This window comes from Carcharhinus amblyrhynchos, unplaced genomic scaffold, assembly GCF_965287045.1.
Source record: "Carcharhinus amblyrhynchos unplaced genomic scaffold, sCarAmb.v2.hapA scaffold_42, whole genome shotgun sequence".
NCBI lineage: Eukaryota > Metazoa > Chordata > Chondrichthyes > Carcharhiniformes > Carcharhinidae > Carcharhinus > Carcharhinus amblyrhynchos.
The window spans coordinates 1836730-1851535 of record NW_027649783.1 but is presented as its reverse complement, the minus strand read 5'-3'; the positions used below and the strand labels follow the sequence as shown (position 1 = coordinate 1851535).

At 44.6% G+C, this 14806-nt stretch overlaps 1 protein-coding gene and 4 non-coding genes across 5 annotated transcripts; 1 reads left to right on the top strand and 4 right to left on the bottom strand.

Moving 5' to 3' along the window:
- Positions 1-9123: 9123 nt before the first annotated feature.
- trnas-uga (transfer RNA serine (anticodon UGA)) lies at positions 9124-9205 on the bottom strand. The gene has a single exon. It is a non-coding gene; the product is annotated as a tRNA-Ser (tRNA).
- Positions 9206-10939: 1734 nt separating this feature from the next.
- Positions 10940-11023, bottom strand: trnas-uga (transfer RNA serine (anticodon UGA)). The gene has a single exon. It is a non-coding gene; the product is annotated as a tRNA-Ser (tRNA).
- A 337-nt stretch (positions 11024-11360) lies between these two features.
- On the bottom strand, positions 11361-11432 carry trnag-ucc (transfer RNA glycine (anticodon UCC)). The gene has a single exon. It is a non-coding gene; the product is annotated as a tRNA-Gly (tRNA).
- Positions 11433-13031: 1599 nt separating this feature from the next.
- LOC145335892 (histone H1-like) lies at positions 13032-13706 on the top strand. Its single transcript, XM_080181625.1, has one exon. It carries the CDS (start codon positions 13032-13034, stop codon positions 13704-13706), a length of 675 nt encoding a protein of 224 aa, XP_080037751.1.
- Positions 13707-14283: 577 nt separating this feature from the next.
- On the bottom strand, positions 14284-14366 carry trnal-cag (transfer RNA leucine (anticodon CAG)). The gene has a single exon. It is a non-coding gene; the product is annotated as a tRNA-Leu (tRNA).
- Between the last annotated feature and the right edge of the window lie 440 nt (positions 14367-14806).

Below are 14806 nucleotides of genomic sequence, written 5' to 3'. Positions count from 1 at the left end.
GTGAGGGACTGGAATGCCCTGCCTGCTGCAGTTGTAAATGCGCCTAGTTTGGGGGCGTTTAAGAGATTGGTGGATAGGTTTATGGACGAAAAAGGAGTGGTTTAGATTAGTGGGTCAATGTTTTTTTTTAAAAATAAGACTGGTCGGCGCAACATTGTGGGCCGAAGGGCCTGTTCCGCGCTGTAATGTTCTATGTTCTATGTTCTATGATAACACCCAGCTCCACCCCATCTCTCACAACCAATCATAAGAACATAAGAAATAGGAGCAGGAGTAGGCCACCTAGCCCTTCGAGCCTGCCCCGCCATTCAATAAGATCATGGCTGATCTGTCGTGGCTCAGTTCCACATTCCTGCCCTCTCCCCATGACCCTTAATCCCTTCGCTTATCAAAAACCCATCAACCCGCGTCTTAAAAATATTTAGCGAGGCAGCCTCCAACACTTCTACGGGCAGAGAATTCCAGAGGTTCACCACCCTTTGAATGAAGAAGTTCCTCCTCAACTCCATTCTAAACTGCGCCCCCCCCCCCCCCCCTCTTTATCTTGAGGCTGTGCCCCCTAGTCCTACTGTCCTTTCTGAGCGGGAAGAGTCTCTCCACCTCAATCCGATCCATCCCATTCATCATCTTATACGTCTCAATGAGATCTCCCCTCATTCTTATAAACTCTAACGAGTACAAGCCTAGTTTATTCAGCCTCTCCTCATAGTTCAACCCCCTCAACTCCGGCATCAGCCTAGTAAACCTCCTCTGCACTCTCTCCACTGTCATTAAATTATTAGACTCCTTCTCCAACTTCTAACACTGGTTAAGCAGAGAATTCCCCCAATTAAATATTTAGAAGACCAATGTTCCCACCACAAATTCTGTTCCCAGTCACTGACTCCATCTCTCCCACTGGTTACTGTCCAAGGTTGAAACAAACCCTCATTCTTGGCACCTCATCAGACTCGGAAATGAGTTTCTGACCACATATCTGTTCCTTCACCAAGATCACCGATTTCCAGCTGTGTAACATCACACATTGTTTGTAATACCTCAACTCACCCGTACCTGAAACCCTCATCCACACTTTTGTCACCTCTAGACTTGACAATTCAAACACACTCCTGCCCAGCAGATTTCCTTCCCTAAAGGGCATTAGTAAACCAGATAGGGTTTTATCACAAGCAACAAATAGATTTTTCATTGCAGATTCATATTGAATTCACATTTCATCATCTGCCCTGTTGGGTTTTGAACCCAGGTTCCTAGAGCATTACCAGAGTCTCTGGGTTATGAGCCCATGACACCACTGCCTCCCCTAATCAATGACATCACACATTTTGGCCTCAACTTCTTTCTGCATTCGCGATTTCCACAGATTCACCCCTCTCTGGTGAAGAAATTTCTCCTCACCTCAGTCCTAAACATTCATCCCTTATCCTTACACAAAGGATATCAGTAACATTCTTCCTGAATCTCCCCTTTCCAGTCCTGTTAGAATTTTATAACTTCCTATGAGCCCCCTCTCAATCTTCTAAACTCCAGTGAACATAATCCTAACTGACTTCATCTTTCCTCATACGACACACTGGCCATCCCAGGAATTAACCTGGTGAACCTTCACTGCACTCCCCCTGCAGCAAGGACATCCTTCCTCAGATAAGGACACCAATACTACACACAATACTCCAGGTGTGGCCTCATCATTGCCCTATACAACAGCAGTAAAACATCCCTATTCCTAGACAGAAATCCTCTCGCTCCCAAGGCCAACATACCATTTGCCATCTTTTTGTCTGCTGTATCTCCACACTTACTTTCAGGGACTGAACAAAGAACAGTACAGCCCAGGAACAGACCCTCTTCCCACCCAGTCTGTGCCGACGCAGATGCCTCTTGTAATGACTTCAATCAGGCCATTGAGGTTGGCCTATTGGAGCAGGAACTCCCTGATTAAGGATCCAATTGATGGGCCAATCAGGGAGTCTTTGCCTTGTACTTAATTGGGAGTGCCAGTTCCTCTGACACCCCCGGAGATAAACTGTTAGTGCTCTGTGTACTGCTGTTAGAGGTGTAAATAAAGGGGTTTTGGTGAAGGAACTTCTCCCTCTGCAGACTTATTACGCCTCTCTAATCTAATATTTTCTTGCCTCGATGTGGTCCATATCCCTGTGTTCCTGCTGATTCATGGATCTATCCAGATGCCTCTTGAACGTTGTTACAGAATCTGCTTCCACTATTTCCTCCGGCAGAACGTTCCAGGCATTCCCCACTCTCTGTCTGAAAAACTTACCCCTTACATCTCCTTTAAACTTTCCCTCTCTCACTCTCACCTTTGTCCCGAGTATTTGATCCTTTGACCCTCAGGGAAAGACTCGGACAATCCACTCTATCCAAGCCTGTCATAATCTTGTAAACCTCTCTCAGGTCCCTCCTGCTCCTCCGAGGCTCCAAAGAAAACAATCCAAGTTTGTTCAACCTTTCTTTCTCGTCCATATCCTCCAAACCAGGCAACATCCTGGAAAATCTCTTCTGCACCCTTTCCAATGCATCAACATCCTTCCAGAAGTGTGGCACCCAGAATTATACACAACACTCCAAATGCAGCCTAACCAAAGTGTTATACAGCTTCAACATGATTTTACTGACTGATGCACAAGAACATCTAGATCTTGCTGAGTATCCAGCTCTCTTAATTTACACCCATTCAAATAATAATCTGCCTTCCTATTTTTGCTACTGAAGTGGATAATGAAGTGATCACTGCATATTTATCCACATTATACTGCATCTGCCATGCAGATCCCACACACTCAGCCTGTCCAAATCAGACTGAAGGATCTCTGCATCCCCCTCACAGCTCACCCTCCCACCCAATATTGTATCATCTACGTATTTGGAGATTGAACATTTAGTTCCTGTGTCCAAACCATTAATATATAATAGGAACAGTTGGGGTCCTAGCACAGATCCCTGTGGTACCCCACTAATCACTGCCTTCCAATTGGAAAAAGACCCATTTATGTCATCTCTTTCTTTCCTGTCTGCTAACCAGCTTTCTATCCATCTCAAGATGCTACACACAATCCCATGTACTTTAACTTTACACAGTAGAAGGGCAGCACACTGGTTATCACTGCTGTGTCACAGCACCAGGGACCTGGGTTCGATTCCCGGCTTGGGTCACTGTCTGTGTGGAGTCTGCACATTCCCCCCGTGTCTGCGTGGGTTTTCTCTCCGATTTCCTCCCACAGTCTGAAAAGATGTGCTGCTTAGGTGCACTGGCCGTACTAAATTCTCCCTCAGTCTACCCGGACACGTGGCAGAGTGTGGCTACTGGGGGATTTTCACAATAACTTCATTGCAGTGTTAATGTAAACCTACTTGTGACACTAATAATCAAACTTTAACCTTTAAAACACGAAGTGAGATCTTGTTGAAAGCCTTCTGAAAGTCTAAAAAAAACATATCCACAGGTTCCCCCTGGTCAACTCTAGTAGTTATATCCTCAAAGAATTCCAGTAGTTTTCTCAAGCATGATTTCCCTTTTGTAAATCCATGCTGACTTTATCTGATTATAACACTGCTTTCCAAATACTTGATAATGGACTCCAGCAACTGCCCTACGACTGACATTCGGCTCACTGCTCATTGGTTCCCTCTTTCCTCTCTACCTCTGTTTTTAGACACAGGGTTTAGATTAGTTACCTCTCTCTCCTGAAGGTGCTGACTCTGGCTGGGTTCAGTTCCACACTCACTGGTTCCTCTCTCTCTCCTGAAGGTGCTGACTCTGGCTGGGTTCAGTTCCACACTCACTGGTTCCTCTCTCTCTCTCCTGAAGGTGCTGACTCTGGCTGGGTTCAGTTCAGACACTGGAAATCAGAAATGAAACAGAAAAGAAAGCTCAGCAGATTGTTTCTCTCTGCAAACAGATGCTGCACAGAGTTAGTGTTTCAGGTCTGTGACCTTTCATCAGAACCTGAAAACATAGAAACTCGGAAGAGGAGGAGGCCACTCAGCCCATCGTGCTTGTTCCATCATTCAGTGTGATCATGGCTGATCCTCTATCTCAATTCCATATTCTCAGTTTTTCCCAATACCCCTTATACCAATCTTACCCAATGTAACTATCTAAATGCTTTTGAAAAGACAATATAGTAACTGCCTCTACTGCTACCTCAGACAGCTCGTTCCAAACACTCACCTCCTCTGGACCCTTTTGTGTTTCTCTCCTCTCACCTTAAACCTACACCCTCCACTTTCAGACTCCCTGACCTTTGGGAAAAGATATTGACTATCTATCTCATCTATGGCCCTCATTCTTTTATAGACCCCTATAAGATTACCCCTAAGCCTCCTACACTCCAAGGAAAAAAATCCCAGTCTATTCAGTTTCTCCTTATAGCTTAAACCATCAAGTCCCAGTAGTATCCTAGTAAATCTTTTCTGAACTCTTTCTAGTTTAATAATATTCTGTCTATAATAGGGTGACCAGAACTGTACACAGTATTCCTAGTGGGGCCTTAACATGACTTCAACATGATGTCCCAACTCCTATGTGAGGATAAATGGGCCAATACATTCCATTGCTATTCCTCCAGTTGTTAATGAAGTGAAAAAGTTGGTGTTTAATGAAATCTGCTGGAATGTAACAACACTGCAAAATCCTCAATTCTTGTTGTTTCAGCTCAACCAGCCCCTAGAAGCTTGGAAGATGGAAGTTCCTGATTGGTCTGAGGTTGGAGATGAAGAGGAGCCAATTCCCAACAACTTGCTGACAGACATCAACAGTCATCAGCTTTAGAGCCAGGAAATCCTGGAACAGGGCATTCCGAGTAACCAAGACCCTGGAACATCCCCGCTGCTGGAGAACAGAGAAGGTGTGAGGCAAGGCAGGATGTTCAAATGGTGGAAGATGGGACTGAATCATTGGTGGAGCCTCCTACTCTGGTTCTGACTCCTTCTGACATTGATGGACGGTTTGAAGTGGAGGAAATTAGTCAGGATGGAAGTGGTGACGAGATTCACAGTCACTCCCTCAGCTTAGAGACCATTTTTAAGGCGATCTGTGCAGCGACTCCACTCTGGGGTGGATGTCAGATCAGCTCACCAGACAGCAGGAGGATTAAAGCACAGATGAGGCCATTCAGCCCCAACACTTCCTTAAACGCTCCGCTGTGCAGTTCAAAAACTGAAGGCTGGGATTCGAGCCACGTTACACAGGCGACTGGGAAAAGCACCATCGGATTAATCAGACCACTGGCCCACACTGGAAAGACTAAAAGCCCCGCAGAGGGACATCAACATGAATTTTCACTTTTAATGTTTCTTCTTTACTCTAAACAATTTATTGTGTTTGTATAATTATCTTAAATGTTTCACATTGAAACAAATGCTGGGAATATTTAGCATTGCTGGAGAAGTGTAACCGGGAACAATGTCCTGTTCATTCAGTTTGGGGAACACTTCCTGACAGAGGAAGATTGGGACATGACAGCTTCTCCCTATCAGCTCCTTCCAATTCCCTCCACAATCCTGAACACCTCGATCAAATCTCCTCTCAACCTTCTCTTCACCAAAGACCCAAATTCTCCAATCTACCGATTAAACTGAACTTCCCCATCCCTGGACCCATGCCCAGAGATTTATTGCACCTTCTCTAATGCCTTCACACCCTTTCTAAACACTGTTGTCCAGATCAGAGTGCAATACTCCAACTGAGGCCAAACCAGGGTTTTATACAGGTTTCCCATAACTTGTTTGCTCTTGTAAGCTCTGTCCCTACGTATAAAGCTCACAATCCCAAATACCTTAGTAACCACACTCTCAACCTGCCACCTAAACAGCAATTATTAGTGTCACATTTAACCACTGGTCCCTTGTTCCTGCATGCCTTTACAATTGTACCATTTCTTTCATATTGTCTCTCCCTTTTCTTCCCACTGAAATAAATCATTTCACACTTCTCTACTTTAAATTGGTCTTGTTTGACCAATCCACAAGCTGTCTCAGAAACTGTGAGTTTCAGCACTCCCCCCTCACAGTTCACAATGCTGCCATGTATTGTGTAATTCCCACAGTTTGAGTGTGTGCTCTGTACAGCATTGCCGATGTCTCTAATATGGATCAGGAAGAGCAGGATTCCGAACACCAACCCTCCTGGAATCCCACTTTAACCGAGCTCCATTCCAAATAAAAACATTTCCCACTGCTGTGTTTCCTGTCACTCAGTCAGGTTCCTATCCATGTTCTGCTGTCCCTTTTATTCTCTCAGCTCCAAATGTTCCCACAAGTTTGCTGTGCGGCCCTTTATTTATAAAATGCTTTTTGACAGTCCATGTTCACATTAACCACATTACCCTCATCAACCTTTTCTGTTACCTAAATCTCGAGCAAATTCATTAAACATAATTCACCTTTATGAATTACGAGTGGTTTCCTTAATTAATGCACATTAGCACAAGCGAGAGTTAATTTTATCTGCAGTTATTGTTTGGAGAATATTCCACATTGCTGAGGTTAAATTTATTGGACTTTTATTGGGTTCTCCTCACAGCCTTTTCTGAAGAAGAGTGTTTACCATTTGCAATTCTCCGGTGCTCTGGCATCATGAGCTCGGATAGGGAAGTTTTGCCCAAAGCCCCTGCAATTTCCACCCATATTTCCCTCAGTATCCATGGATCCGTCTCCTCCAGTCACAAGAACACAGTAAATAAGAGCAGACATTGACCACGTGGCTCATTGATAATATTCCCCCATTCAAGGGTGACACAGTGGTTAGCACTGCTCCTTCAGTGTCAGGGACCCGGGTTCAATTGCAGCCTCAGGTCACTATCTGTGTGGAGTTTGCACATTCTCCCCTTGTCTGTGGAGATTAGGTTGATTGGCCATGCTAAATTGACTCTTAGTGTCAGGGGATTTGCAGGGTAAATATGTGAGGTTATGGGAATAGGGCTTGGTGGGCCAAATGGCCTCTTTCTGCACTGTAGGGATTGTATGATTAATACAATTATGATTTATGTGTCTTTATACAGTGCAAAGCACAGAGGCACAGCATTAAAACAACAGAACAACAAAACACAGAACAGCAACAGCATCAGACAATACAAAGAGAGAAATCACACGATATTTCTGACAAGTTTTCTAAAGGTCACTACATTTTCAGCATCAAAATCAGGTAAAACATTTGAAATATCAAGAATTCTATGTGGGGAGAACAAATTGTGATTATCATCACATGAACCAGATTTCTGTACTTTGTACTGACATCAACCAAAATACAATCGCTGTGAATAAAGCTTTTGAAGCTTAGGAGATACGGCCATGTATCAATTTGATAATATTGAACTAAACCATAAATCAGCCTTCTCTACAGATTGCAATTCAAGAATCCTTAATCCCTCATAAGCTATTCCTTTCATGCCTTTCATTTTCCAGTTTTCATGTCTTTGCACTCTCTCTATGAGCTGAATATCTCTTTGAACATATGGGTTCCAAAGTATGGGTGCAGTATTGAGATGTGGGCATACTCGCTTCTTATAGAGTTTCAGATCTTGGATTGAACTCCAGTTTACTCATCACTCCCTCAATTCCCTAAGAATCCAAAATTTGCCTATCTCAGCCTTAACTGCAATAGAATCCCTCCAGTGCAGATGGAGGCCACTTGGTCCATTGAGTCTGAACCAACTCTCTGAGATACCATCCCACCCAGAACCTGTCTCAGTAACCCCACATATTCATCCTGCTAATCCCCTTTACTGATACATTTTGGAAACAAAAGGCACCATGCAATACTCTGACAAGATACCACAAGGTAGGTTGTTGCATAAAGATTAAATCTCATGGGATCCAGGGTGAGGCATCTTAATGGATACAAAATTGGGTTTTTGACAGAAGCCAGGGGATGGTTGTAGAGGGTTGTTTTTCAAACTGGAATCCTGTGACCAGTGGTGTGCCTCAGGGATCAGTGCTGGTCCGCTGTTACTTGTCATTTGTATTAATGATTTGGATGAGAATATAGGAGACATGGTTAGTAAGTTTGCAGATGACACCAAGATTGGTGGCATAGTGGACAGTGAAGAAAGTTATCGCCAATTGCAATGGGATCTTGATCAATTGGGCCAGTGGGCTGACGAATGACAGATGGACTTTTATTTGGATAAATGTGACGTGATACATTTTGGTAGATTGAACCAGGGCAGGACTTACTCAGTTTATGGTAGGGCGTTGGGGAGAGTTACAGAACAAAGAGATCTGGGGGTACAGGTTCATAGCTCCTTGAAAGTGAAGTCACAGGTGGACAGAGTGGTGAAGAAGGCATTCGGCATGCTTGGTTTCATCGGTCAGAACATTGAATACAGGAGTTGGGACGTCTTGTTGAAGTCATGAAAAACATTGGTAAGGCCACACTTGGAATACTGTGTATAGTTCTGTTCACTCTATTACAGAAAGGCTATTACTAAACTAGAAAGCGAGCAGAAAAGATTTACCAGGATGCCAGCAGGACTTGATGGTTTGAGTTATAGGGAGAGGCTGGATAGACTATTTTTTTTCTCTGGACGTAGGGGGCTGAGATTTGGTCTTATAGAGATCTATAAAACAATGAGGAGCGCAGATCAGCTAGATAGTCAATATATTTTCCCAAAGGTAGGGGAGTCTAAAGGTAGAGGGCACAGATTTAAGGTGAGAGGGGAGAGATAGAAAAGTGTCAGAAGGGCATTTTTTTTCACAGAGTGGTGAGTGTCTGGAACAAGCTGCCAGATGTGGTAGTAGAGGCGGGTACAATTTTGTCTTTTAAAATGCATTTCGACAGTTACATGGGTAAGATGGGTTCAGAGGGATATGGGCTAAATGTGGGCAATTGGGATTAGCTTAGTGGTTTAAAAGAACAGGGCGGCATGGGCAAGTTGGGCCGAAGGGCCTGTTTCCATATTGTAAACCTTTCTGACTCAGAGCCCATTCAGCCTAACTTGTCCATGCTAGCCCACGGACACACATGTGTTTCCAAGTTCACCTTCCTGCACCCGGCCTGGAGCCCTGCAGCTGAAAGATTGATCGTGATCGAAGTACTTCTTACCGAAAGATGAGTTTTGTTTTGGAGGCCTGAAATATCAGAAGTAAACACTTCCTAATCATAACCGCTGCGAGCAGGGCTCGAATCTGCGCGGGGAAACCCCATTGGATTTCAAGTCCAACGCCTTAACCACTCGGCTATCGCAGCTGCACATTTATAATCTGAGTAATGTTGATATTAACTTCATCAGGCACCGGGATTGCGCAGAGCACAGTGTGTGAGCTGAAATGTGTTCCTCTACTTCTACTTTGTATCTTTGTCTCTGGCGGAGAACTCATTTATCAGGTCAGAGACTTGTTTTCCTATTTCAATATTCCTTCATTGGAAACGAATTACGTCCGAACAATAAATAATAACACCTCTATTTTATTTCTTAATTGTCAAATGTTGCGTTCCCTCTGTTTTTGTCCACTTGGTTTAAAACACAAGAGGCCGCGGATAAGAATCTACGTAAATTATCAATGCGATGGCCGGGAATCGAACCCGCGTCAACTGTTTGGAAGGCAGCTCTGCTCACCACTATACCACCATCACTCACACCTCCCAAATAGCAACTATTTCAATCAGTTATAATTATGGAAGCAGATTAGTTGCTGATTTCATCACACACCAGATATATCCACAGCACAGTTTGTAAACTGAACCTGTTTTGTCTGTTTTTTTCTGGACAGTTTAAACCGCCTGTTTTATTATTGTTTCCGACTGGGAAATCGTTGTTTAGTTTTGAGGCCTGTTCTTTCAGTTAAACGACTGAAAGCAAATTGAAGCTGGATTTTCCATTAAAAACACGGTGATGATGAGAATCTTTGGTGAATTTTGTTTTCGGATTCGCATTTAATTAGCTATCGCATGTCTCTTCTTACAATCTGTGATAATCAGGAGTTCCTAACGCCCAATAATGACCAGCTTGCAGCAATGTGTTTGAATGAACATGATGCCACATCATCTAAGCAGCATTTTGAAATTCTCATTCATTGTATTCTGATGAAATGTATTTGTTATGTTGCGTCTGTCATTCCATAAGAATCTTACTCTGACCTGAGACCTTGTTTTGTCCTGGTGCACCTGATGCCTGTTTGTTTCCATTCTGCGCACCCTCTGATTTTCCTCATGGAACCACAGAAAGGACCAGAGAAGGGAACAGCACAGAAGGAAGCCATTCGGCCTGTCTTGTCTGTGCCAGCCCGAGGACACCCAGGTGTCATTTCCAAGCTGACCTTCCTGCACCCGGCTCGGGGCAATGCAGCTGAGAAAGGAATATGGTGATCCAAATACTTCATAGCAAAAAATTAGCACTTTTCTTTGGCTCTGTCGCTGCCGAAAGCAACCGTAACAAACACTTTATCATCAGGATTCAAACCTGCACAGATATGATGGAAATTGGATTTCAAGTCTAACGCCTTAACCATTTGCCATTGCAGTTGTGTATTTACCTGAGTAATATAACCATCTCAGTAACATTCATATTAACTTCATCGGGCACCGGGATTGTGCAGAGCGCAGTGTGTGAGCTGAAATTTGTTCCTCTACTTTTATTTTGTATCTTTATCTCTGATTGTCTCTGATAAATGATAACTCATTTATCAGGTCAGAGACTTGTTTTCCTATTTCAATAGTTTTTCATTACAAACGAATTACGTCCGAATAAAAAAAAAATCCCGAATTTATTACTGGCAAATTCTCCCTGTTTTATGATACTTGATTGAAACGTGGACACATTTCTCAATACGATGACCGGGAATCGAACCTGGTTCAACTGCTTGGAAGGCAGAAAGTTCAACTCATCAGTATCGCTGAAACAGACATTACAATTAGTTAGAAAAACAGAACTATACACGTTGCTGCTTAAGGCAGCGGAAGTAAACACTTCACAATCACAACCGCTGCGAGCAGGGCTCGAACCTGCGCAGGAAAACCCCCCATTAAATTTCAAATCCAACGCCTTCACCACTCGGCCACGGCAGCTACACACTTATAAGTGTAATGTAGCCACCTTAGGATGTTCATATTAACTTCATCAGGCACTAGGATTGTGCAGAGCACAGTGTGTGAGCTGAAATGTGTTTCTCTACTTTTACTTTGTATCTTTGTGTCTGGCGGAGAACTCATTTATCAGGTCAGAGACGTGTTCTCCGATTTCAATATTTTTTTCATTAGAAACGAATTATGTCCGAACAAAAAAAATGAAAAAATAGAAATCTTTATTTTATTTCATTCCTGTCGAATATTGCGTTCGCCCTGTTTTTGTCCTCTTGGTTTAAAACACAAGATGCCGCGGAAAAGAATCTAAACAAATTATCAATGCGATGGCCGGGAATCGAACCCGGGTCAACTGCTTGGAAGGCAGCTATGCTCACCACTATACCACCATCGCTGACGCTGGTTAAACAGCAGTTATTTAAATCAGTTATAATTATGGAAACAGATTAGTTGCTCATTTCATCACACACCAGATACATCCACAGCACAGTTTGTAAACTGAACCTGTCTTATCTCGTTTTTCTGGACGGTTTAAACCACCTGTTTTATTATTGTTTCTGACTGGGAAATCATTGTTTAGTTTTCAGGCCTGTTCTTTCATTTAAATAACTGAAAGCAAATGGAAGCTGGATTTCCCATTAGAAACACACTAATGATGAGAATCTTTAGTGAATTTTATTTCAGGAATGTCCAACTACTGTTGGGACCTGCGATAACTAATTAAATAAATCACCACTCTGATGGTCAGGAACTGACCCTGGGTCAAATGCTCTCACAGTCACCACTCCATCACCATCGCTCACCTGGCTCTGTCACCCACTCTGTAAGAAAGTCCAGCTCTGACAGTGAATCTGGTTCCCTCCAGGTCCAATCGGAGGATGGTCAGAAACTGTCACTGTCAGAAACTCCATTATCAGCGAGTGTGGGATGGTTATTTAACTGGCTGTCACTGGTTGGTGAGGTTGTGATTTACTGTTACCTGTCAGTGCCGGAGAAACAAATAAAACAGGAAATCTAGAGACTCCGAGAGCAGATAATTTGTATTTTCACCCTAAACAAACACAGTGATGTCTGTAATCACTATAATAACTGAAAATAAAAATAGAATTGGTTCTTGCCGCGGAATCTGGTTAACAGATGTGGTTCTTCACCACATGGACTGCAGCGGTTCCAGAAGGCAGCTCACCCCGACCTTCCCAAGGGTAATTAGGGATGGGTAATAAATGCTGACCCAGACAGAGACACCCACATTCCATGAATGAATTGAAAGACAATCTGCGGGGAGCGGCCCTCAGAGTGTTTAACAGTTACTGAGGTGAAAAACTCTAACTAACCCCCTGGAATCCGGAGCAAAGGCCGAAAGGAGGAGAAATTCCCTCCTGGGACCTTCCATTGGGTGAAAGTTTTGTCCTGTGAATGTGTCGATGTGAATATTGTGGAAGAGAGAGTGTATGAAAGGAGCGGGCGGGTCAGACTAATCCAACTGTGTTTGCGTGTCTGTTCTGATCATGAGATCTCCGAGTCTCTCTTGTGGAAAATAAAACCATTTTTCAATCAAAGATTCCCCCTAATCCCCTTGCTGAGCCCCAGAGGGAGATTTCAAGGCAATTGTTTCGCTAAGTGGAAGATTTGAGTGGAAAAGTAGAGAACATGTCAGCTATCGCGTGTGAGAGCGGAATCAGTGCAGCAGGAAAACGGGTTTCAGTGGAAAACGGAGTCCTCAGTTCGAGTGAAACCTTTTCAACAGCAAACATTGGAGTGTCAGAGACATGAAGGGTGTGAGCTGGATGTGTGGAGAGGCGGAATTTGATTGGAATGGGAGAGTTTGTGAGGAGAGAGAAACACAGAGAGGCTGGAGGAGCCGGGAGCTGACAGCAGCTTGTCTCTGCTCCGTCCGCTCTCTGCCTTTAAGTTGCTCTGTGCCGCCACCACTGGTTTCATTCCGGATCCAGTTCTGACTCTCCTGGCCCAGATTTTCCAGCCACTCTCGGATATGACTGAAACTGCAGCCGCCCAAACGGCTCCTCCAGCTGCTCCCGCTCAGGTGAAGTCTCCCAGGAAGAAGAAGGCGGCTCCCCGATCTGCCGCTCCCAAGTTAGGCGAGCAGATCCTCAAGGTGGTGGCGGCTTGCAGCGATCGCAAGGGGATGTCCCTGGCCGCCATCAAGAAAGCTTTGGCCGGCAGCGGAGTGGATGTGGGGAAGCGCGGCTCCCAGATCAGGTTAACTATCAAGAGGAAGGTGGAGAAAGGCTCTCTGGTGCAGACAAAGGGACAGGGCGCCTCCGGCTCCTTCAAACTGGCTAAGAGGGAAAGGCCGGGCAAAATGGGAAAGAAGGTGAAGAAAGCCACAGGCAAGAAATCTTTAGTGAAGAAAACAGCGGCCAAGAAGGTGACAAGAAAGAAAGCCGCCGCCAAGAAAGCCGCAGCCAAGAAAACTCCAGTGAAGAAAACTCCAGTGAAGAAAACTCCAGTGAAGAAAACTCCAGTGAAGAAAACAAGCAGCAAGAAGGCGGCAACTCCAAAAAAGGCGCTGAAGAAAGCAGCCCTGAAGAAAAAGTCTCCTGTGAAGAAGGTCACGGGCGGAAAGTCGGCCAAAAAAGTGACTAAAGCGAAGGCCAATCCCAAAGGGAAAGCAGCAAAAGCGAAGAAAGCCTCAGGAAAGAAGTGAAACAACCCGAGAGCAAATTGGAAACCTCTGAAACCCCCCAAAGGCTCTTCTCAGAGCCACCCACATCTCTCAGGAAAGAGCTGATCCCGCAAGAAAATGATTCCTGTCCCGCGGGGCCCGGCTCATTCTCAATAGAGATCATTTCAAATTCAGACTAAAGCAAAACAACTGCAGATGCTGAATTTCATTGAGAATTTCACATTTGTTCAATCGCCACTTTCTCTCAGAATAAAGCTGTCTGGTAGATTCAGTGTGAGACAGGAACACTGGCGGCGAAACACCGCATTCCCCACTCATTTTTAATCCAATCCCTGCAGGGAGGCCAATCGGCCCATCGAGTCTGCACCGACCCACAATCCGGATCCCCCATTCCCCTATTTATTGACCCTACTTCCCCCCTGACACTCCGGGACAATTTAGCATGGGCCAATCAACCTCACACACACCGGGAGGAAACCGGAGCACCCGGAGGGAGCCCAGGGAGAATGTGGAAACTCCACACAGACAGTGACCTCAGCCGGGAATCGAACCCAGGTTCCTGGCGCTGGGAGACGACAGTTCTCAGCCCAAAAGTCAGTGTCAGGAGTGGGATTCGAACCCACGCCTCCAGAGGAGACTGCGACCTGAACGAAGCGCCTTAGACCGCTCGGCCATCCTGACTCCCTTCACTTTAACACAGGGAGATTTCCCCCAAACACCTTCAATAAAGTGTTTGGAAACAGCTGGAAGCGGATGTGGGGGAGGATGTTACTGAGGGAGATTCTTGCTATAGAATAGACTGTGTTTCGGTGGGAATATTACTGACTGGGAATTATAACAGGAGCAGGTTTAAAAACACAAAAGGACAAAGTCACCACCCGAAACCTTAACTCTGTCTCTCTCTCTCTTCACAAAAGCTGCCGGATTATTTGCAGCATTTTCTGTTTCGATTCCAGATTTCAAAGCTCCGGGTTTGTGGAAACTCTTGAGTGTGAAGGGCGGCTCTGGAAGGGTTTGTGTGGGGAGCTGGCTTTCGTTTCCATTCTTAATAAACGGGTTGAAATTGGCGGTTGCAGAAACTGGAGGTGGAGCTGAAAGATCAGGGGCCGTTCTGTGTGTGT